This window comes from Schistocerca nitens, chromosome 6 (assembly GCF_023898315.1).
Source record: "Schistocerca nitens isolate TAMUIC-IGC-003100 chromosome 6, iqSchNite1.1, whole genome shotgun sequence".
Taxonomy (NCBI): domain Eukaryota; kingdom Metazoa; phylum Arthropoda; class Insecta; order Orthoptera; family Acrididae; genus Schistocerca; species Schistocerca nitens.
The window spans coordinates 127,145,749-127,169,893 of record NC_064619.1 but is presented as its reverse complement, the minus strand read 5'-3'; the positions used below and the strand labels follow the sequence as shown (position 1 = coordinate 127,169,893).

The 24,145-nt window shown below is 39.9% G+C and overlaps 1 protein-coding gene across 4 annotated transcripts in view; it reads right to left on the bottom strand.

Annotated features, from left to right (window-relative positions):
* Positions 1-777: 777 nt before the first annotated feature.
* Positions 778-24,145, bottom strand: part of LOC126262921 (UPF0415 protein C7orf25 homolog) — a 159,661-nt gene continuing 136,293 nt past the window's right edge. For all 4 annotated transcript variants that reach the window (XM_049959838.1, XM_049959841.1, XM_049959840.1 and 1 more), the window contains 2 exons: positions 1,256-1,328; positions 778-1,087 (listed from right to left, as the gene is read on the bottom strand). In XM_049959838.1, the coding sequence (XP_049815795.1) occupies positions 1,074-1,087; positions 1,256-1,328 (87 nt within the window). In that variant the 3' untranslated portion in view covers positions 778-1,073. The remainder of the gene's footprint in view (positions 1,088-1,255; positions 1,329-24,145) is intronic.

The window sequence follows — 24,145 nt, the reverse complement described above, 5'->3', positions numbered from 1 at the left end:
TTCAGGAACGACTTCCTGACACTTAATTCTATACTCAAAGTTAACAAATTTCTCTTCTTCAGAAACACTTTACTTGCCATTGGCAGTCTACATTTTATATCCTCTCTACTTCGACCATCATCAGTTATTTTGCTCCGCAGATAGCAAAACTCCTTTACTACTTTCAGTGTCTCATTTTCTAACCTAATTCCTAGTTTTGCTTTTGTTGATGTTCATCTTATATCCTCCTTTCAAGACACTGTCCATTCCGTTCAACTGCTCTTCCAAGTCCTTTTCTGTCTCTGACAAAATTACAATGTCATCAGCGAACTTCAAAGTTTTTATTTCTTCTCCATGGATTTTAATACCTACTCCGAATTTTTCTTTTGTTTCCTTCACTGCTTGCTCAATATACAGATTGAATAACATCGGGGAGAGGCCACAACCCTGTCTCACTCCCTTCCCAACCACTGCTTCCCTTTCATGCCCCTCAACTCTTATAAATGCCATCTGGTTTCTGTACAAATTGTAAATAGCCTTTCGCTCCCTGTATTTTACCCCTGCCACCTTCAGAATTTGAAAGAGAGTATTCCAGTCATTGGACAAGATATAAGTTTGAAAGTTGAAATACATCTGTTGAATGTTATAAAACATACAAATGACTATCTTCTCTATGTGTGTAGAGTGCACAATAATTCACGCGTGAGTCATTTATGTAGACCAAATAAATGGAATATTGAGATCATGTAAACATAAATCTACAATAAAGTAATGCATTGAGATGATAAACTTCCTCTTTTATTACATAGCAGACTAACAGAAAATACAACCCACTTTCAGAAGTGGGTGTTTTTGACAATCAATAAACAACAGGTACAAGAAAATTTCCTCAAAACATAAAAAAAATGTTAATGCAGTGTAAATGCATATCACAGACGGAAATATACGCCTATCGTATATAGTTATAGCTCTAAGGCAATATTATTAAATATGAAAATACCAAAAAACTCTAACAACTGTCAAAAATAGACTGACATATTCAGTGAGGTCTCTTCACATACCAATTATCTTGCTTTCCTTTGTATGGAAGAAAATTAGGTCTTGCTGCCTGAAAGCAAAGGAAAGTATCAAAAAGCTTCTTGTAACAAATAATAATCATTACTCCAAATTACCAGTTTTTATTCACAAACTTCAAATGAATGGAAACTGAATCTCTTTGCTCTTCTTGAATAGTCATGTTCAGCATTATATAAAAAGAAAATATCAGCTTACTTACGTGATATAATTTTTTTCTTCATATTTTCAGTTAGTGCCCTGGGTTGATGCAGAAACACAGCAAATCTAATACCCTGTAAGATATTTTAAAAAGTCATGTAGTGGGTCATGTATCATCCTTTACAGTCTAATGGTAAACAGTATACAAGTGAGAACATATAAAGTTGGATTATAATAATTATTGACCAGTGAACTAAACACATAAAGAATTTACAAAAGCTGATCTACATGACCCCATTTGCAAAACAAGACATGGCGGCTCAAAAAGAACAGCAGAGAGAGCTTTAGTTTTGTATAATCGTTATTTGTCAATTTCATAATAAACACACTGATTGAATCTGAAAATATAAACAGCCACAGTCCCACAGAAGTATTAGTTCTTTCCAAAGGCATTAACTTTTTCCCACTCCCAAATTCAGTCATGCTGGGGTTATTAAAGACCTCCTCTCCTTCACTAAGTACCTATAGTGGAAACATTTGGAAAACCACTAACCCTACCAAGAAGACTCAATCAAAAACCAATATGAAAGCCTACCTGAGTTAATTTAGTGCTCCATCTAAGTATTATACACTCCACTGCCCCTCCAACTCACCCCTGTTAAATTTCCAGATTTCCTGACCTCAAATTTTGCCTCACCATCACTGCCTGAATCCTTCAACATGGAAACCAACCTCACATCTGCTGGTAGAACTGCGATCCCGCACCTAAAAAATTGCTCCAGATCTTATAAACCTACCTGCTGACAAAGTCTCCACCACTATGATTATGAAGCATAGGGATTATTTGGCACCAGCTGTCAGATACATCCACCTACAAGTCACACCACAGAGACCCCATTCCAGATATACAGCAAGATTTCCAGTCCCTCCTCAAATCCACAAGTCCAGCCAAGAAACCCTCCACTCAGTTTCTCTCCCTCCCCCCTCCCCTCCGCTCTCTCTCTCTCTCTCTCTCTCTCTCTCTCTCTCTCTCCCTCCCCCTCCCCGTCTCTCCCTCTCTCTCTCCCCCCCCCTTCCCCCCCTTTTCTCTTCCTCACCACAACCACTCCCCACACTCCTACCTGCTCCCTAAAGTACATAAACATAACCACTGAGAATGCTCCATTGTGCTTGGTTACTGCACCTCACCCCCTATCCCCCAGAGAGAATCTCTGCCCTTGCGGACCAACACCTATTACCATTAACCTACTCTCCTACATAAAAGACATCAACCATTTCCTCTACCAGTTATCCACAATTCCTGTTCCTTTACCAACCAATGCCCTACCTGTCACTGTCAATGTCACCTCCCTCTACACTGTTGAACACCGACTTTCCCAATACCTGACTGACTCTAAACCTACAACCACCTCCCTGGTCACCATGAGCAACTATATGCCCAGCTACAGTTACTTCTCCTTTGAAGGCATGAGCTACAAACAAATCTGAGGTACAACAATGGGTACCATTCTATGCTAACCAGTTCATGGGCCATGTACAGGAACTCTTCCTCACAACGCGGTATCCCAAATCCCTCACCTGAATCAGATTAATTGATGACACCTATCTAATTCCTCCAGAATCTAAGCACCTTCTCCCCTTTCTCTTCAACTGGTCTTCCTCAGCCCAACAAGCCACCTTCGATATTGACCGCCATCTCAAGGATGGCCACATCAGTACCTCCACCTCCATCTACATCAAAGCTACCAATCACCAGCAATACCTCCACTTTAAAAGTTGCTACCCATTTCACACCAAGAAGTCTCTTCCATACAGCCTAGTCATCTGTAGTCAGCGCACCTGCAGTGATGAACTATTCCTCTCCATATATGCTGAGTGTCTCACTGAGTTTATCACAGTCCAAAATTGTCCTCCCCAACTTGTCCGGAAACAGAGTTCCCATGCCTTGTCTCCCAACTCATCTACCATTCCTCACATACCCACTATCCAGAGACGCAAAGGAGCACCCATCTTGTGACTTAGTACCATCGAGGGCTGGAGCAACTAAATCTCATTCTCTGCCATAGTTTCTACTATTTCGCATTGTGCCCTGAAATGAGAAATATCCTCCCCACACCTCTCACAGTGGTATTAAGTCACACAACCAACTTACACAGTATCCTTGTCTGTCCCTACTCCACACCTGCTTCCAACCCTTTGCCTTGTGGCGCATATCTCTGTAATAGACCTGGATGCAAGACCTGTCCCATACATCCTCCCACTGCCTACTACCACAGTCCTGTCAAAGGTATCTCCTATCCATCAAAGGTAGGGCCAACTGTGAAAGTAGCCATGTGATCTACCAAATTAGCTGCCTCCAACAGGGCACATTCTGTGTGTCTGCATGAATGGTCACTGCCAAACTGTGGCCAAGAGGCAACTGTATCATACAGTCATTGAGAATACACCAAATGCTATGTGCTTCACTTTCATGATTGCTTTATAGCCTGTGCCATCTGGATTCTTTCCACCATCATCAGTTTCCCTGAACTGCATAGGTGCAAACATACTTTGCAACATATCCTTCATTCTTGTAGCCCCCCCCCCCCCCCCCCCTGGTCTCAGCTTTCACCCATCTTTGACCTCCAACTCCCTATTGCCATCCTTTCTCCTACACTGCTACTACATTCACCTACTATCCCACCAGCACACCTGCATAGTCCTTTCCCTTCTCTGCTTCTCTTCTCTTCTCTCTCCTTTTAAGGTGTTAACACACTTAAGAAATCACACAATTTTGGAAACTTTAAAAATTAATAACTCAAATATGAAATCCACAAAAATTTTTAATTTTCTGTTCTACCTTAGTTTAATGGGCAGACTAAAATGACAAAAAATTACATAATCCTGAATTCAAGGTTGAAATTTATTTTTTATTAGTTGATTTCACATGGAGTGATACCCTGTGAATTACCTGAAAACACCAATATGCACAGATTGCTACTAAGATTTGAAAAGACTCAATAATATAATTCTTTACTTCCTACAGAACTCCACTGTTTACTCAAATAATCTGTTCAAACAATAGAATACAACAAGTAGATAGTGTTCAGTTATTGAGAATACACAGAGGCTATAATCCTGAATGGATTAGTACATTAAGTGAAAGAAAAATCAAACCAAGAAAACCATAGATGCCACAAGAAATATAGAAACATACAGGTAAAGAAAACTGGTTTAAGACAATAGAATAATTAATGCAATGGAAAAAAAATTACTGCTTCTCCTTCTACACTAATAAGCTTCTGTTTTATCTATTATATTATTAATTGAAGTGTTTCTGTAACTTTCCTTATTTCAGAGACCACTATACCATTCTATATACTCAAATAGTTAAAAACATGATTAATGTGAAAATTAACTGTTCGTTGGAATTTAATTCCGGAATCTAAATATTCTAAACAGTTACAGGAGGAGTGACTAACAATGTACATCATTGCTTTGTTTTTGAATGTCTGGGGATTTCCAATTTTCTGTCTGATGCCCAGCACCAGCCTGTTACATACTTTTGCAATAGAGTACAAAAGTCAATTCTGAATGCTAAAAAGTGAAGCATAGTCTGAGTGGAAAATATTTTCACATGTAGGAATGTGGTTGTGAATTTCACAGTTCAGTGTACATTCACTCATATCGCAAATGTATTGATACGTACATATAACAATCCAATGTCTTCGAAGAGATTTCTGCACAGTGTTTCACTCTCAACTGCATGCAACATGCTTACTGCACAGTTCTGTAGAACATTATTTAGAACTTGATTGCATTGTCCCAGAAGATTATATTATAGGAAATCCTCAAGTGAATGTATGCAAAGTATGCCAGCAATTCCATCTCAGTTCAACATCGAGAGGGACTTATGAGCACACAGCACACAGAACTGGGCTCTTTGGTTAACTTATCCACATGCTAATGCCACTTCAGTTTATTATCCATCTGGGTGTCTAGGAATGTCACACACTTAGTTTCATCTAGTGTGTGCCCATTGACTTCTTCTTATGGTATCTATGGGTTCTGTTCTAGGCCCTCTGCTCTTCTTAGTTTTTATTAATGATTTTCCTAACCATCTAACAAGAGCAGAATCAGTACTTTTCGCAGATGATATGAGCCTTTTTATTAAGGGAGTTAATGAAGCTGACCTACAAGAAAAAATAGCTTCAACAATGAATGAGGCAGCTGAATGGTTCAAGGACAATTACTTAATTATAAATGACAAAAAAACACTTGGATGAACATTAGGCACATAAGGAACAAAGTAAAAAATAACATAAGAGTAGAGATTGGGAAATGTCTGATAGAACAAACTTCTTTTACAACATTTTTAGGTGTATGGCTGGGCAATAACTTGAGATGGGAAAACATGTTGAACTATTGAATAAAAAAAACTTTGTAAATACTGTTATACATTAAGAAAACTTAAAGAAAACTGCAATTTTGAAACAGTACCATGTGCCTACTACTCTTACATTCATAGTAATCTAAGATATGGTATTATATTTTGGGGGAATACAGGTTTTGCAAAAAGTTGTTTTAATCTCCAAAAGAGAGCTATTCGTATTCTGAAGGGTGTTGCCTACAGAGATCCATGTAGAGGACTCTTTAAGGAGTTGAAAATTTTGACCCTCCCTAGTTTATTCATCTATGAATCAATATGTTTCCTAAAGTCAAATCAAGAATTCTCTTCTCTAAACAGTGAAGTACATGACTATCAGACCAGAAACAGGCACGATTTTCAATAGAAACATACATTCAAAATCCCTGTACCAAAATAATGTGATGTATCTACCCAAAATAATGTCCAATGCCTTACCAAAAGAAATAAAAAGCATACAAAACTTACATGTATTTAAAAAAGAGTTAAAGAGGCTACTATTGGGCCAGAATTTCTATAATGTTGATGAATTTCTTTGCTATCTAAACAGATAGTGCTCATCTTTTGATTTTTCTGCATAATCCTCCTTTTTTTTCAACTGGCATGTAAGTAGAAGACAAAATATGTGAAGTTTAATTTAGAAAAATATTAAAGTGTAATTGCGAAAATGTTATTCCCCTTAATGGATTTTTCTTTGTATAAACCTTGTAAATTTTTTTTTCTCATCTTTCATGCAAAAAGAAGACAAAATATGTAAAGTGTAATTAACAAAATGTTATTTCCCTTAATTGATAAAAATATAAATCATGCACTCTCTCTCTCTCTCTCTCTCTCTCTCTTTCTTTCTTTCTTTCTATATGACAATTCCTATATCATGTATATGATAAAATGGATGATAATAAATTGAATTGAACTGAATAATTTTTGTTTGGCATTGCTTAATATGAGTCATTGTAATATTATGGATTAAGATATTTTCATAAGTCCTTGTGTAACCTGAGGGTAAAATATGTAACATTCTTTTTGTGTAGTTGTGATCGGTATGGATGTGATTGTACCCTTTATTACTACCCCTGGGTCATGAAAAACACAATTTTTGAAGAGTTCTTCTTTGTTTCAGAAAAATCATTTATGTTGATCAAGAAAATTCATATATGTTGATGAAGAACAGAAGCAGGGTGTAATGGGAATCTGTGTCTCCAAATTCAATGGAAATTAGTATCAACAGGTTAAGTAGAGCATGGTGTCAACAAGCATTGTAAACACAATTGACAGCTGCAGAATTGTGATAAAACTGTGCCACATTTGAGCATACTAATAACTGTATTTATTTTTTCAAAAATAATAATTTACAAATTATGTCATTAATATTAAGAATTTGATTTAAAATTCTGTTTATTGTTGTCTAAGGATGCTGGATTGTCATAATACATGTGGACACCAGTGTTATTATTGCTAAGTATAGTTGTGAGTTAGTTGGTAGAAAGCTTTAGTGGACAGTAAGTGTTAAACTGCAATGTGGTACTGAAAGAATTTTAAGGAAAGTCGATGGTCAATATTGCGGAAATACCCAGATCATGTAATATTAGCTGGGGATGACTTTAACCTACCGAGCTCTGCCTGAAACATCTACGGATTCAATTCGGGTGTTATGGACAGGCAGTCTAGTGAAGTACTTTTTAACATGTTTTCCAAAAGCTGCCTGGAACAACTGGCTAAACAACCCACATGTAATGTAAATATTTTTGACCTTGTAGCTACGAAGAGGCCTGATGGTATTGACAGTGTCAGTATAGAAACAGTAATAAGTGATCATAATGTCATCATAGCAACAATGGTTACTTAAGTTCACACCAAGATGGCTAAGAGTGTGTTTATGCTAGAAAAAGCAGATAAGCAATCGTTAGCATCCCACTTAGAGAATGAATGAACACCATTTAGCTCCAGTATGACAAACATAAAGGGATTATGGGTGAAGTTGAACTTGACTGTAAATCGTGCTATGGAGACATATGTGCCAAGTAAGGATGGCAAATATCCTCCAGGGCTTAATAACCAAATTCGAAAAATGCTGTGGAAACCAAATTCGAAAAATGCTGAGGAATCAGATACTGTTGCACTCTCGATTCAAAAAAGAGTGCACAAATGTTGATAGGCAAAAATTAGTAGAAATTCATGCATCCATAAGAAGAGCAATGTATGAAGCATACAGCAACTTCCAGCATTATATCTTAATGAAAGATCTTGCTGAGAACACAAGAAAATACTGATCATACATAAAATCAAACATAGTGTCATTTGACTGTCATACAGACTCCTGCATGGACGACGTAAAATTGGGATCTGTAATTTGCAGAAGCAACTGAAGGAGTTGAAGGCAAGTAAGTCACCAGGTCCAGATGTAATCGCAATTTGATTTTATGGGGAGTACTTTGCAGCATTGACCCCTTACTTAGCCTGCATTTATCACGACTGTCTCACCCAGTGAAATCTTCCAAGTGAATGAAAAAAAAATGCATGTGACTCATGTATGTAAGAAAGGTAAAAGAATTGATCCACGTAATTACAGACCAAGACCCTAAACATCGGTTTGCTGTAGAATTCTTGAACAAATTCTGAGTTCCAATGTAATAAATTTCCCCTTGAGACAGAAAAGCCTCTTCCTACAAATTAGGATAGATTTAGAAAGCATCACTCGTGTGACACTCAGCTTGCCTTTTCTCACACGATATCTTCCAAACCATGGATGCAGGGCAACAGGCACATTCCATATTTCTAGATTTCCAGAAAGCACTTGACGTAGTTCCCCCATTGCAGACTGATGACAAAGGACCGAATATACGGCTTACCCCCCAGATATGGGATTGGTTTGAAGAATCTTTAAGTAATAGAACTGAGAACATGGTCCTCAATGGCGAGTGTTCATCAGAGGTAAGAGTATCATCAGGAGTGCCCCAGGAAGTGTAATAGGACCACTTTTATTCTCTATATACATAAATGACCTTACAGACAGGGTGAGCAGCACTTTACCCTAATGACGCTGTTGTGTATGGGAATTTGGTGTTGTTTAATGACTGGAATATACAAGATAACTTAGACAAAATTTCTAGTTGGTGTGATGAATGACAGCTTGCTCTAAGTGCAGAAAAATGTTTGTTAAAATAGATGAGTAGGAAAAACAGTCCTGTAACATTCAAATACAGCATCAGTAGAGTGCAGCTTGGCACAGTCACTTTGATTAAAGGTGTAATGTTGCAAAGCAATACGAAATGGAATGAGCACATCAGGTTGGTAGTAGGGAAGGCGACTGCTCAACTTTGTTTTATTGGGAGAATTCTGGGAAAGTGTATCTCATCCATAAAGGAGATGGCATACAGAACACTTGTGCAACTCATTCTTGAGCATAGTTCAAGTGTTTGGGATACCCACCACGTCAGATTAGAAGAATACACTGAAGCAAGCCAGAGGCAGGCTGCTAGATTTCTTAGCAGCAGGTTCGATCAGCATGCATGTATTACAGAGATGCTTTGTGAACTCAAATGGGAATCCATAATGAAATTTTCACTCTGCAGTGGACTGTACGCTAATGTGAAACTTCCTGGCAGATTACAACTGTGTGCCAGACCAAGACTCGAACTCCGGAGCTTTGCATTTTGCAGGCAAGTGCTCTACTATCTTAACTAACCAAGCACAACTCACAACCAGTCTTAACAGCTTCAATTCCACCAGTACCTCGTCTCCTACCTTCCAAACTTCACACAAGCTCTCCTCCTTGGGTAGCTCAGATGGTAGAGCACTTGCCCGCGAATGGCAAAGGTACCGAGTTCAAGTCTCGGTCTGGCACATAGTTTTAATCTGCCAGGAAGTTTCAAATGGGTATCATTGGAGAGAAGATGTTGCTCTTTCCGCAAGGCACTATTGCACAAATTTAGAGAACTGGGATTTTGCGGCCAACTGCACTATGACTCTACTACCACCAATGTGCATTTTGTGTAAAGACTATGAAGATGAGATGTGATGTGAGAAATTAGGTCTCATACGGAGGCTTTTAGACAGATATTTTTCCCTTGTTCTATTTGCAAGTGGAACAGGTTAGGAAATGACTAGTAGTGGTTCAAGTTACCCTCTGCCAAGCAATGTAAAGTGGTTGGTAGAATAAATTAGTATGACGGGACAAAAAATATTGTAGACATAGGTACTAAAGACTGATGATGGAATATTTAAATGGTCTTATAAAATGAAGTGACTGAATGTTTAAAATCAATGGAGACTGTGAAACTGTAACAATTACTAGCCATTTAAAATACTGAAGAGACATGTAGCAGCCAGTGTCTGCAGTTAAATATTCACTTGGGTGATGAAAAATCAAGCATGTGTTTCAGATATGTACAACCTAGTTTTCAATTGTTCTGTTTAGTTCCAGAATATTTTAAAGCTGGCCATTCTGATGTGCACTTTATTAACAATATGAGTTGTAGCTTAGTAGCTATTTATGATGCTTTATGTTCAAATGCATAGACTTTTGATGTAATTTTTAAAAATTGTATGATGCCATATGTTCAAATGCATAGACTTTTGATCTAATTTTAAAAAATTGTGTACAAAAATAATTTCATTTTATTACCTGATATAGTGAGGGTGAAGAGAAACAATTTCAATTACATTTTTATCTACAATTTTTTTGAATTATTTAAAGACTTTGGATATTCTTGAATGGAATAATACATAAAAATAAAGGAGAAACTATGTTCCACATATCAGTCAGCTATAAAAAAGTGGTTGCATTTCCTTTATTTTATGTATTTAAAAACTTTTTTTCTGTCTAGATCACAAGTAGATAACAATAATAAGACAACTAGATTTGATTGAAAAACCAACCATCTTCAGATCTGAAAAGAATAAGTAAACATGAAACTCAGTGAAAGCTTTTTACATTGATAGCTTTGATGGGAAATTTATCTAACTGTATGTGATAAAACACAGAATGTGGGTAACAGGGCGCATTCCCATAAAAAATATTAAAATGAACATTTGTGTACCATTGTGGAATCCCATAAACGATATATGTTCATTAAAAATGGATCATTTCAACAGAAGTAGAACAAAGTGCCTCTAAACATATAAAGGTAAGGAAACAAATTTGACATGACTTGGAACAAACTGAAGAGTGCAGTTGCATCCTGTGGGGTGGGTGGGTGGGTGGTGGTGGTGGTGGTAGTGGTGGTGACGGTTCATGAGCATAGTGGAAACAGTGCTGACAGTAAAGAATGCTCTATTCAACTTCGGTATGTGCTTTGCCATAGCTCAGTGAGGCAAAACACGCCTCACTCTGTTGAATCTGGCTAGCGCTGATGTATGGGGTGGCTTCTGCCCAGGTGAAAGAAGGTTGTGTAGGCACCCTGCATTGCCCATAGATGGCTGGTGGCCTCTGCAAAGACAGGGCCACGATGTCAGCAGCACGCTACTTCTCCATTGGCAATGGCACTTGGAGTGAGCCCTCAGCCCCACATACATTCCCACGGTGGCAGCTAAAGACTGCAGTACATGGGATTTGAACTGCTGCCCTCTTGCAGGAGTTGGCCAGCAGCTGGTGCTGAGAGCTAAGTCCCATGGGGAACTCAGTACTGGCAGCAGCAGGCACAGCTGGCAGGTTGGTGGTACTGTGGCACTAAGTCCTGTGAGGAACTAACCACTGGCAGCAACAGCCAGAGCCTGGTCTCAAACTCATGGCCACTGCTAGTGATGCCCAATCGTGTTGCTGTCTAGTGCAGCTCTGGCATCATGGTGGTGCTGCTGCTGGTGTTCAGTGAAGTGCTTCTCTCAAAACACAGACATATTTATTTTGTTCCAAGGTACATTATTTCACTAAAACCTGGCACCTAGTCACTTTGCCCATAACAAGATACTTGCCTTGGTGTGGTAACATCGATCCAACTGCTACAGTTATTACCGCTGTGTGGTGCAGTTTTCCACTGAGCATGGATAGCCTCGTCTTGCAACCTCCATCTGTACATGTTATTCTGACACCCAAGTCATCACGCTACAGCAAATAGCCTACAGCTGCTAAAGTGACACTTCATGGCAGCTTTCTCACCACTTTTGCTAAAATACTTATTTACTTTACTTAGTACTTTGCTAAAAGCATGGATAGCAACACTATACTGCCACCCCCCACCCCACCCCCATCCTCCCCACTCCACTGAGAAGCCTCAGACCCTTGCTTCAGCCCAGTTCCCTATTGAAATTACCTTCACCCTTAATCTGTACCAGATTGCATTTTTTTTACTACTATACAATTACTTTACTAATCTTCAACTTCATAAATCTAGTTTTCATCCCTTACTCATGGAATAAAGTCTACGGGAATCTGAATTACCCTGGATCAGATTTCTGCAGGACTCATTGTTTCAGATACACAAAAAGTAAGCAGAGTAAAATCAGAGTCACTATGGCGCTATGAACTGCAACACTGAAGATCGTGGTTATCTGATGTCTACGATCTACAATCTATATACTGTTCCACATGCTGCAACAACTGCTCTACAGTGGCTCACTCCTCCTGCATGGCTATTATCTTAGTGAATGTCCCAGGCCTGGTTTCCAGGTGTCATTTTGGAGGGTAAGTTTTGTTTGGATGACCTCTCTCAAGGTTCATCTTGCTAATGCAGTTTTAGGTGCATTTCAATCAGAGTAACCTCAGTTATTGTAGCTGGTAAATGGAATGTAGGCTCCATGATATCAGAGATGGCCCAGTTGATCAACAATCCACTGCCTTGAAATTCCAAAAATCTTGCTCCCATGAGCTTTCCTTGTTCACAGCAACCTGAAAATACCTCCTCCGGCCTCCTTATCTTGTTCAGCAATTCCCAGATGTTAAATACTAAACCCAGTGACTATCTGTGGTTGGATAATACTGGAAAATAGAACTCCTTCATTCATCCAGGCTAACCTAAGTAGGCTTCTAAATTCATGGTGTAATACATCCTGGCACAACTAAGGCAAAGATTTTCAAACCACAATTTCCTGGCTTTGTGGGCACATAAAATTTGCTTACGTTCTGAAGGTGCAGTTCCAACAAAACAGTTCTAATTTCTCATTCAGCATAACATATTCACTGACAGAGAAATGTTTCTTACATTTACTCACAAACTGGTAAAAAATGTCTCTAAATGAAGCCAATTTTTCTGCTTCTTTCCTGGCTGCTCTAGTATCTTGGTCACCAAAATGATGACAAAGCAAAAACTGGAATGCTTGGAGGGACATAGTGGTCCAAAAAATCTTTATCCTAGTTCCATCAGATGCACAAATGTGTTCCAAGTTCAGTCTCATTGCTTTGTATGTCCCTTCTAAAGACAGGAGCCCTATTACACCCATTATTTGGTGCATCCTTGTAGGGTTTAGTACAAACAAAACAATTTGCTCAATAATGTCAGGAAATATAAAGAGACTGAAATACTGTAATGGTGTAGCACATTGTTTGGCATCACCAACAACACCTAGAAGATGGGTAATAATGTTGTGCAACTTCGTTCAAACATTTGGTCATGGGAATTCCTTTCTCTGATTAGTATGTCCTCCTTTTTGCAGATAATAACTATCTCTGACCTCATTTTCATCGTTTCCTTCTTCTTCCTGCTCTGTCTGTGTGTCACAATCACTGATGATAACAACATCCTTTTCACCCACCATCAGAATCAAATGGCACCAAATCAAGTATGTGATCAATCGATGCTTGCAGTTTGCCCCTTCTAGCTCATAATAATCCATATATAACAATACTTGCTATTATATATCCAAAAACAAAGATGATGCGACCCACCAAACGAAGCGCCGGCAGGCCGACAGACACATAAACCAACACAAACAAACACACAAAACTCAAGCCCTCGCAACAAACTGCCGCCCCATCAGGAAAGAGGGGAAGGAGAGGGAAAGACGAAAGGATGTGGGTTTCAAGGGAGAGGGCAAGGAGTCACTCCAATCCCGGGAGCGGAAAGACCCACCTTAGGGGGAAAAAAGGACAAGTATACACTCGCACACACACACACACACACACATCCATCCATACATATACAGACCTTCTGTGTGTGTGTGTGTGTGTGTGTGTGTGTGTGTGTGTGTGTGTGCGCGCGCGCGAGTGTATACCTGTCCTTTTTTCCCCCTAAGGTGGGTCTTTCCGCTCCCGGGATTGGAGTGACTCCTTGCCCTCTCCCTTGAAACCCACATCCTTTCGTCTTTCCCTCTCCTTCCCCTCTTTCCTGATGGGGCGGCAGTTTGTTGCGAGGGCTTGAGTTTTGTGTGTTTGTTTGTGTTGGTTTGTGTGTCTGTCGGCCTGCCGGCACTTCGTTTGGTGGGTTGCATCATCTTTGTTTTTGGATATATTTTTCCCACGTGGAATGTTTCCCTCTATTATATTCATATCAATACTTGCTATTAAGTATACAATCAAATATCCTGGTTCAAAAAATGGTTCAAATGGCTCTGAGCACTATGGGACTCAACTGCTGTGGTCATAAGTCCCCTAGAACTTAGAACTACTTAAACCTAACTAACCTAAGGACATCACACACATCCATGCCCGAGGCAGGATTCGAACCTGCGACCGTAGCAGTTGCACGGTTCCGGACTGCGCGCCTAGAACCGCGAGACCACCGCGGCCGGCCAAATATCCTGTATATTATGCTAAGTATGCATAAAAATTCAATGAAATAAATATCTTGACTTTTCTTTCTTATGGGACGAGAGTAGTCTGTTGGGCTTTCACAAACCTCAGCATGCTTAAACTTGCTTCAACAGCATATCACAAGGTGCTATTCACAAATAAAGTTACAAAAACACACTTGTACCACCCTTCTGACATCTGGTAGCAGCTACCTGGAACCACAAAACAGTGTGACATTCTATCTAGCAATTAACTATAGAAATTCATCATAAGGTGTATCTTCTGTTGATTTGATCTATTGTTTGTGAAGATATCCCATTCATGAGATTCCACTGTGGTACACAAATGTTCATTTCATATATTTTTGATGGAATGCTTCCTACAATTCAGATGTTGTGTTTTATCTCATTCACAAATGATTACACTAATTTCTCACTAAACTGGTTATATTCTATCTCTTTACTGAAACAATGTGATATAATTTTTTTGTAACACCATCAATGTAAAAAATACTTGTCATTTACAGCAATTTTCTGTTTGCTTACTCCTTTCAGATCTGAAGATGACTGACTATTTTTTTCCCAGCCAAAACAGTTATCTTATTATTGTTATATAATTGCAATGGAGGCTGTAAAAGTTTTTAAATAATTTCTAAATATTTTTATTTATATGAAATAGTTCCAAGTTTCTTGGGCGAAGGCATGACGGGCTGTGACTTTTTTTTTTTTTCCTTTTCCTTTATCACTCATTATCTCCATCATCTGTGAGTGTTCTGTGAATTGAAATTGTACCTAGAGGAGAAGAAGATGGTTTCTGAACACCAAGTAAGGCATCTCCATAGTATCTATTTTGATAGAAAATGTAACAGTGACTGAAAATGATCTCACAGGACTAAAGGCAAAGAGCATTATCTGTCATTACAGTGGGAGAACTATAGCAGACTTAATGCAAACTCTAGAGGCAATTAATCCTTCAATTTCGATTTTATTCACATGTCCTAAAAACAGTGTCATGTACACTTACGAAATTTTTCTTTTCTATTGAACTGGATTCTCTAATAAAAATTTGACTCAGGTATGATATTGTTTCAAAGTTCTCAGCTACACAAGCACATAATAAGTATAGTGTTTAGTTTTGAGTTTTATAACTGTGTTATATGGGTATGATGGATACAAATGAATTTCACTGTTTTCCTTTTTGTTTTTCGTAGAAGTGATAGACAGCCTGGCAGCATTATTTAGATATGCCATAATCTACAGCAGTGAACATATCAATTTATGTGCCTCATGAAAATACTGGAGGTCACAGGGATTGTACAGAAACTGCTTCAGTTGCAAGGAATGCTTCTGGAAACAGTTGTGCAAACAGTCTTTTACCAAAATATTCTGATGCAGACCATGCCCTCTGTGGTGAGACATGGGGGAGGGGGCTGACACACCTTTCACACCCATGTGTGATAGCTCCATTCAATTGATTGTACCCTAAAACATTTACACACTCAACGGCAAATTTTATCCAAGGCTTCTTGCATCACTCAAAGAGCGACAATAACATTACTGTGTGGAGCAGCCTCTAAAATGTGCCCCATGTCATCCTCAATTATCTTTTTTGCTAAGGTCTTTCCACAAATATCTTACATCACAGGTGTCTTTGCTGAGCAAGACACTTGAATTAAAGATACTAGTTACTTGGTATTCACGGCACAGAGATTTGTGCACTGCATAGTTCTTACATTCCCCTCCACTGACTGGTATCTAGCAGAAACCTCTTAGTGATATTTTTAATTCCCTGACTACTTGCACTTTTTTCTCTTTCTTCTCAGCCTGTTCCTGAACTCATAGTTCAATAGTCTGCATGCTTTTAACCAGTCTTCAGAGGAGTTAAGGTGTTGGAGATATCTAGACTGAAGACAGCAGATTTGCAACATCTCTTAAACCTCTTGTCTGAGCTGAAAGTATTGCCCACAATCCATTCATCTCTTCTATCCTCAATCTTACTGCTTTCAATTGTAGCTTTCAACTGTTCTATTCCTGCCTGTACTAGTGACAGGTCAGCTTTGAATTTTAAGTTTAATGGTTCCTCCTCCAGAAGCATGGATCAACAGGCATAACATATACTACGTGCATGCTATAAAACTCTCCAAGAATAAAGCAATAAGTAAAACAGTGAGGTGAATTATACTGAATTCCTAGAAACTAGCTGTGCATGATACTTAAAAACAGTGCCATAAAGTTAAATAATTATTTCTTCACCCCTGCAGCCAAAATTGTACCTGCTAATAAAGAGTCAGATGTAAGATGCTTTAAATTTACTGTGGTAGCCATGAAATTTTTAAAAAGTAATTATATCCCTAAGAAATGGCAGTTCTCCTATGTATGACAATATTTCTAACAGAGTATTAAAATTATAATAGAGGGAAACATTCCACGTGGGAAAAATATATCTAAAAACAAAGATGATATGACTTACCGAACGAAAGCGCTGGCAGGTCGATAGACACACAAACAAACACAAACACACACACAAAATTCAAGCTTTCGCAACAAACTGTTGCCTCATCAGGAAAGAGGGAAGGAGAGGGAAAGACGAAAGGATGTGGGTTTTAAGGGAGAGGGTAAGGAGTCATTCCAATCCCGGGAGCGGAAAGACTTACCTTAGGGGAAAAAAAGGACAGGTATACACTCGCATACACACACACACATACATATCCATCCACACATATACAGATATGTCTGCTTGTGTCTGTATATGTGTGGATGGATATGTGTGTGTGTGCGTGAGTGTATACCTGTCCTTTTTTCCCCCTAAGGTAAGTCTTTCCGCTCCCGGGATTGGCAGACATATCTGCTTGTGTCTGTATATGTGTGGATGGATATGTATGTGTGTGTGTGCGAGTGTATACCTGTCCTTTTTTCCCCCTAAGGTAAGTCTTTCCGCTCCCGGGATTGGAATGACTCCTTACCCTCTCCCTTAAAACCCACATCCTTTCGTCTTTCCCTCTCCTTCCCTCTTTCCTGATGAGGCACAGTTTGTTGCGAAAGCTTGAATTTTGTGTGTGTGTTTGTGTTTGTTTGTGTGTCTATCGACCCGCCAGCGCTTTCGTTCGGTAAGTCACATCATCTTTGTTTTTAGAGTATTAAAATTCTTTATTTACTTGCATGAGTATCCTTGAGTTACCTTTTTAATCAATTAAAAGTTCAGGACACAGTTCCAGCAGACTAAAACAGAGATAACAGAAGCATCTACTTAAAGCATCTCACTTCTTCAAGCTCCTTTTTATTATTTGAGAAGGTGGCCTTCTATAAAGTATAGACTCAACTTTAACATTGTAACTTGTCATTTGTTGTCCTTGCTTTTAAACAGGATTCTCTACAAAGGAAACACCCAAGTGCTGTCACAGCTAAACAATGAAAACCATCCTGTTGGTATACTGTGTGACTTTGCCAACACCTTTAAGATTTTGGACCATAAAATTCTACTTGGAAAACTAAAACTTAATGGCATCTGTCATGCATGGGTTGATTCTTCACTTCATAACAGAAAACAAAGTGTTATACTGACAACCTGCATGACAGGAATAAAACCAAACTCATAATAGAGGAACATAAAAACGCGGACACTCACAGTATTCATTGTTGGACACTCCTGTTCCTAACCTAACCTATTGTGAACACTTTCACTTCCTGCTGTCTTAAAGAATTGTATTCTGGAGCAATACAGCTAAAGCGAATCTAGCATCCATTCAGCAAATGCAAGTAGTAAGAATTTTAAGTAGGTAATTGCTTATTTTGCCAATGCCTCTTCCAAGCTCTTGGGCTTTTTAAATTTATTTCCCAGTACAGTGATTCTTAGCAATAATACTAAACCTAGTTTCAGTTCAATTGTGGTTTACACAGTTTTAACACCAGAATGATCTAAGAGGACAAAATTATCAAATTTACACAGAACTGGAACTTCATAGACTTTTCAAAAACACATTTTGCCCAGACATGATTGTGAAAATTGTAGGCTTTATGTATAGGCTTTATTGTGGATGCATAATCAATATTCTGCTTGCTATACCGGTTTCCCTACATTCTCTTCAAATAGAAAATGTGTAACAGTGTCTGTTTTTACAATATTCTTTGAATGGCACTGTTAAACTAAGTTGGATTTTATTGTCTTTTATGACCTTTCTTGGTTAGTATATATTTATCTAAAGTACAATTTATGATGGGTTTACACTGTGATCCCAACTGTATGTTTGTCTGACCTGATAAAAAAAGAAAGAAGATTAGTGTTTAACCTCTCATCAACAACAAGATCATTAATGGCAGAGTACAAACTCAGATTAGGGAAGGACGAGGAAGGAAATCAGCAATGCCATTTCAAAAGTGCCATTCTGGCTTTTGCCTTAAGAAATTTAGGGAAATCAAGGGAAACCTAAACCTGAATGGTCAGACATGCATTTGAGCTGCCCTCCAAATGTGAGTCCAGCCGGTGTGCTAACCACTGTACCAAGTCACTCTGTTTGTCCGATTTGAACCAAATGTTCTCAATTCATCATTAACATTTGATGTTAATGGTTGTCTACATCTTTTATCGAAAACAAATACTCTCTCAGTCTTGTAGATAAACTTATCACCTTGAGTAAACATCATCACTATAACAGCCCTGCAGCCAGGCGACTAGCACGAGTTTTGATGTTCTCGTAAAGATAAGTCATTTTAGACCATAAAAACATTTAGTTTAGTAATCATTATATGGTAAGTAGGTGTATTAGTGTGCTTTTTAAGTGTACCGTTAAAGGTTTCATTTTTCTTATGTAATATATCAGAAAACACGAAAAGATCATACAGTCGGGTTATAGTAATATTTTCTTTTTACATTTTGCCTCAGCAAATCTATAGAATTTTGTTTAATTGTTCTTTGCTCTCTCCAGCAATTTAACTGTAGCGTATCTCTTCACTATTTAACTCACATTTCCAGAAAGTAGTGTAAAATTTAAGCTGTTGTTTCACAAATTTTGCACTGTTGTTTTTGTTTACACATAGTTGTGTATAGGACAAATTTGTGGAATCATATTTTCGTGTTTATCTGTAATTTAACTGACTTATTCTTAATAAACTATTACGTTTATCATGAGTGAAAGTGCTTGACTTGCTGTAGAATTGTTAGGTCGGGGCTTTGGTGTGACGGGTGCTGTAGTTTTTTCCATGTGGGTAACTGTGGTGGCGTGGCAGTAGGGGAAGTAAATGAGACTTATCAGCAGTTTTGTAGGATATGTAGTAGAGATAGGAAGATACTAGAACAAGAGGGGAAAATTGCTGCCCTTCAGGCTGAGTTAGACAAGGCCAGGGGAGATCTTGACGGATTAAGGAGGATAAGAGTAAAGAGAGGTGGGAAGTGGCAACAGACAACAGTAGGAACAGGCCTAGAACTTTGTCCGACAGTTTTGTGGTGAATGTGGAAAATAGATTTGAGCTGTTAGAAGCTGGTGAGCCTCAAGCAGTTGCAGGTGTAGACAGGGCACAACAAACTTCCAGCAGCAAATTGAAAAGTAAGAATGTAGGGAAATCAGTAAAGAGAAAGGAAGTGGTGGTGTTAGGTAGTTCCCATGGAAGAGGTGTTGGCCAACTTTTGCAATATAAACTAGGATCAAAATACCAGGTCATCAATTTTTTTAAACCTCCTGCTGGTCTGGAGCAGGTGACAGAGGATTTAGGATCACTTTGCTAAGATTTCACTAAGGAAGACACTCTGATTATAGTGGGTGGGCCAGGTAATAGTATTGACAGAGTGTAACCTTGCAAAGGTTGCATCAGCATGGAAGCGTTCTAGTGTTGAGTTTGTATCTGTTCTTGGGTGCCATGACCAACCTCATTTGAACTCTTCTGCCAGGAGAGTTAATTTGGAGTTGGAACGGCTGCTTATGTCGGGTGTAGGGTCACACATTGGTGTGGTTCCTGTTGATTCTCTTAATAGGTGGGATTATACTAGGCACGGCCTTCACCTCAACAAGAAAGGGAAGGGTAATTTGGCTGGGAAAATAGCAGGTAAGTTAAAGGGGGGAGGCACTGTCATAAGTGATAAAATACCAGTGGTTACAGGGTTCAGAAAAGACCCTTTTTATGGTAGGGAGAACAGAAAGAAACCAAGTTTTAAGAGAGGTTAGGATTGAGACAAACCTTCAGTTTGAGAAAGAAACCAAAAAACATAATTCTAGCTTATTACATCAGCATATACAGCTGTTGGTTAATAATTTTCAACAATCAGCAGAATCACTTTTGAAGAGCAGAAATGGAGAAATGAGGAGTTGCCGCATTCATCAGGAACTGTCATAAATTTAAAAACATACATATTCATAAATTTTGCCTAGAACAGCATATGGAAGCATGTGCAACAGAAGAATAATTTCATAAAAAATCCTTCGTAATAATAAGTGTATATTGAACACCTGCAGACAACTTTAATCTGTTCATAAACCACCTCGAAGCTGTACTGGCCCAGTTAACAACAAAAAACAAAGAAATAGTAGTTGCTGGTGACTTCAATGTAGATTTCCTTAAAGACTCTCCCAATAAGAACTTACCTGAGTTAGTAAGACTATCATTCAACTAAATTCCCACTGTAAAGCTCCCAACTAGGGTAGCCAATTTCTCACAGTCAGCCATTGATAATATCTTGATAGAAAAGTCCAATGAGAAATATTATATTACAGAACCCAACAATGGAAAATCCAGGATGGAATGTAACAATACCAGAGAAGGAAAGTTGCTACTCACCATATAGTGGAGATACCGAGTCGCGATAGGCACAACAAAAAGATTCACACAATTAAAGCTTTCGCCCATTAAGGTCTTTGTCAGCAGCAGCACACACACACACACACACACACGTAAACGCAACTTGCACACACACCTGCAGTGGCGACTGGGAGGGGATAAGGAGGAGGCTGTAGCAGGGAGGGAGGGGGATTGTATGGTGGAAGCGGCAGACAGTGAAGTGTTGCAGTTTAGACGGAGGGCAGGAGAGAAGGTGCAGAGAGGGGAGGGGGGAAGTAGCGGAAAGGAGAGAAATAAAAGAAATAAAAAGAAATTGAAAGACTGGGTGTGGTGGTGAAATGACGGCTGTGTAGTGCTGGAATGGGAACAGGGAGGAGGCTGGATGGGTGAGGACAGTGACTAACGAAGGTTGAGGCCAGGAGGGTTACGGGAACGGAGGATGTATTGCAGGGAAAGTTTTCACCTGCGCAATTCAGAAAAGCTGGTGTTGATGGGAAGGATCCATATGGCACAGGCTGTGAAGCAGTCATTGAAATGAGGGATATCATGTCCAGCAACAGGGTGGTCCAGTTGTTTTTTGGCCACAGTTTGGCGGTTGCCATTCATGTGGACAGACAGCTTGTTGGTTGTCATGCCTACATAGAATGCAGCACAGAGGTTGCAGCTTAGCTTGTAAATCACATGACTGGTTTCACAGGTAGCCCTGCCTTTGATGGGATAGGTGATGTTAGTGACCGGACTGGAGTAGGTGGTGATAGGAGGATGTATGGGACAGGTCTTGCATCTAGGTCTATTGCAGGGGTATGAGCCATGAGGTAAGGGATTGGGAGCAGGGGTTGTGTAAGGTTGGACTAGTATATTGTGTAGGTTCGGTGGATGGTGGAATATCACGTTAGGAGGGGTGGGAAGGATAGCAGGACATTTCTCATTTCAGGGCATGATGAGAGGTAATCGAAACCCTGGCAGAGAATGTAATTCAGTTGCTCCAGTCCCGTATGGTACTGAGTTACAAGGGAAATGCTCCTTTGTGGCTGCACTGTGGGACTTTGGGAGGTGGTGGGAGACTGGGAAGATAAGGCACGGGAGTTTGTTTTTGTACAAGGATGGGAGGATAATTATGGTCAGTGAAGGCTTCAGTGAGACCCTTGGTCTATTTTGAGAGGGACTGCTCGTCACTGCAGATGCGACGACCTCAGGTGGCTAGGCTGTACGGAAGGGACTTCTTGGTATGGAATGGGTGGCAACTGTCGAAATGGAGATATTGCTGGTGGTTATTAGGTTTGATATGGACAGAGGTACTGATGTAGCCATCTCTGAGGTGAAGGTCAACATCTAGGAAGGTGGCTTGTTGGGTTGAGTAGGACCAGGTGAAGCAAATGGGGGAGAAGTTGTTGAGGCTCTGGAGGAATGTGAATAAGGTGTCCTCGCCTTCAATCCAGATAGCAAAGATGTCATCAATGAATCTGAACCAGGTGAGGGGTCTAGGATTCCAGGTTTTTAAGAAGGATTCCTCTAGATGGCCCATGGATAGGTTAGCATAGGATGGTGCCATGCAGGTGCCCAAAGCCGTACTGCGGATTTGTTTGTAGGTAATGCCATCAAAGGAGAAGTAATTTTGGGTGAGGATATAGTTGGTCATGGAGACTAGGAAGGAGGTTGTTGGTTTGGAATCCATAGGGCGTCTGGAAAGGTAGTGTTCGATAGCAGTAAGGCCATGGGCGTTAGGAATGTTAGTGTACAGGGAGGTGGCATCAATAGTGACAAGCAGGGCACCGTGTGGTAAAGGGACAGGAACTGTGGAGAGTTGGTCGAGGAAATGGTTGGTATCTTTTATATAGGAGTATAGGTTCCGGGTAATAGGTTGAAGGTGTTGGTCTACGAGAGCAGAGATTCTCTCAGTGGGGGCACGGTAACCGGCCACAATGGGGCGTCCTGGGTGGTTAGGTTTGTGGACTTCAGGAAACATGTAGAAGGTGGGAGCTCTGGTAGTGGTAGGGGTAAGTAGAGAGATGGACTCTGGGGAGAGGTTCTGGGATGGGCCTTAGGATTTGAGTAGTGACTGGAGATCTTGCTGGACTACTGGAATGGGATCACTGTGGAATGGTTTGTAGGTGGAAGTATCTGACAGCTGATGGAGTCCTTCTGCCACATAATCCTTGCGGTTCAAAACAACGGTGGTGGAGCTTTTGTCAGCAGGTAGGATTATAAGGTCGGGATCTGTTTTTAGATGGAGGAGTGCGGTTCTTTCTGCAGATGTAAGATTAGTTTGCATGTTGAGGGATTTGGGGAATGATGTTGAGGCAAGGTTCGAGGTTAAAAATGCTGGGAAGTAACAGGGGGTGGTTTGCAGGCAGTGGGGGTGGATCACAGTTGGGTGGAGGAGTGAACTGAGTTAGGCAAGGTTCAATATTGGTCTTTGGTTGAGTCTGATTGGTCGGGTTGTTGGTGAAAAAGTGTTTCCAGTGTAGGGACCGGGAGAAGGTGAGAAGGTCTTTAATAGTCCTGCATGGTTGAATTTGGGAGTGGGACAAAAGGTGAGGCCTTTGGAAAGGACTGATATTTCTGTGGGCCTAAGGCTTCTGGAGGAAAGGTTCATAACTGTGTTGCGGGTCTGCTTAGGTTCTGGGTTCTGTGTGGTGGTGGGAGGGAGTTTTGGAGGGTGGGGTAAGTGTAGTAGGTTGGAGAGACAGGGTTTGTCAGCTATGAGGGGGTGTGGGGGAGGTTTGGAGGTTGTTTTAGAAGTGGTGGACAGTGGTACTCCGAGGCAGGAGTAGGAAGTGAGTAGGAAGGAAAGCTTTTTGAGGTGGCATTGTGCATGTTGCTCATGTTTCTGCAGGGCAAGAGTTTCAGTGTGAGTTATGGGTTCCAGGATTTTGGGATTACAAAGCAGGAGAATTTTGCGGATGAGAGAAGGTACCGCAAGGAGGATTGGGCTGGGTTGATATGGTTTTGCAGGACTATGTTGGTGAGGGCTAAGGATTGGTGGAATCTCAACAGGTGGAGGTCATTGTGGAAGGAGGGGCGGCAACCAGAGATGGGTAATTTGATGGTAAGGCCATTAGGGGGGTTTTCATGAGCCAAGCAACAAAGCAGTAACAGTATGTGGGACTGGGATCTGGC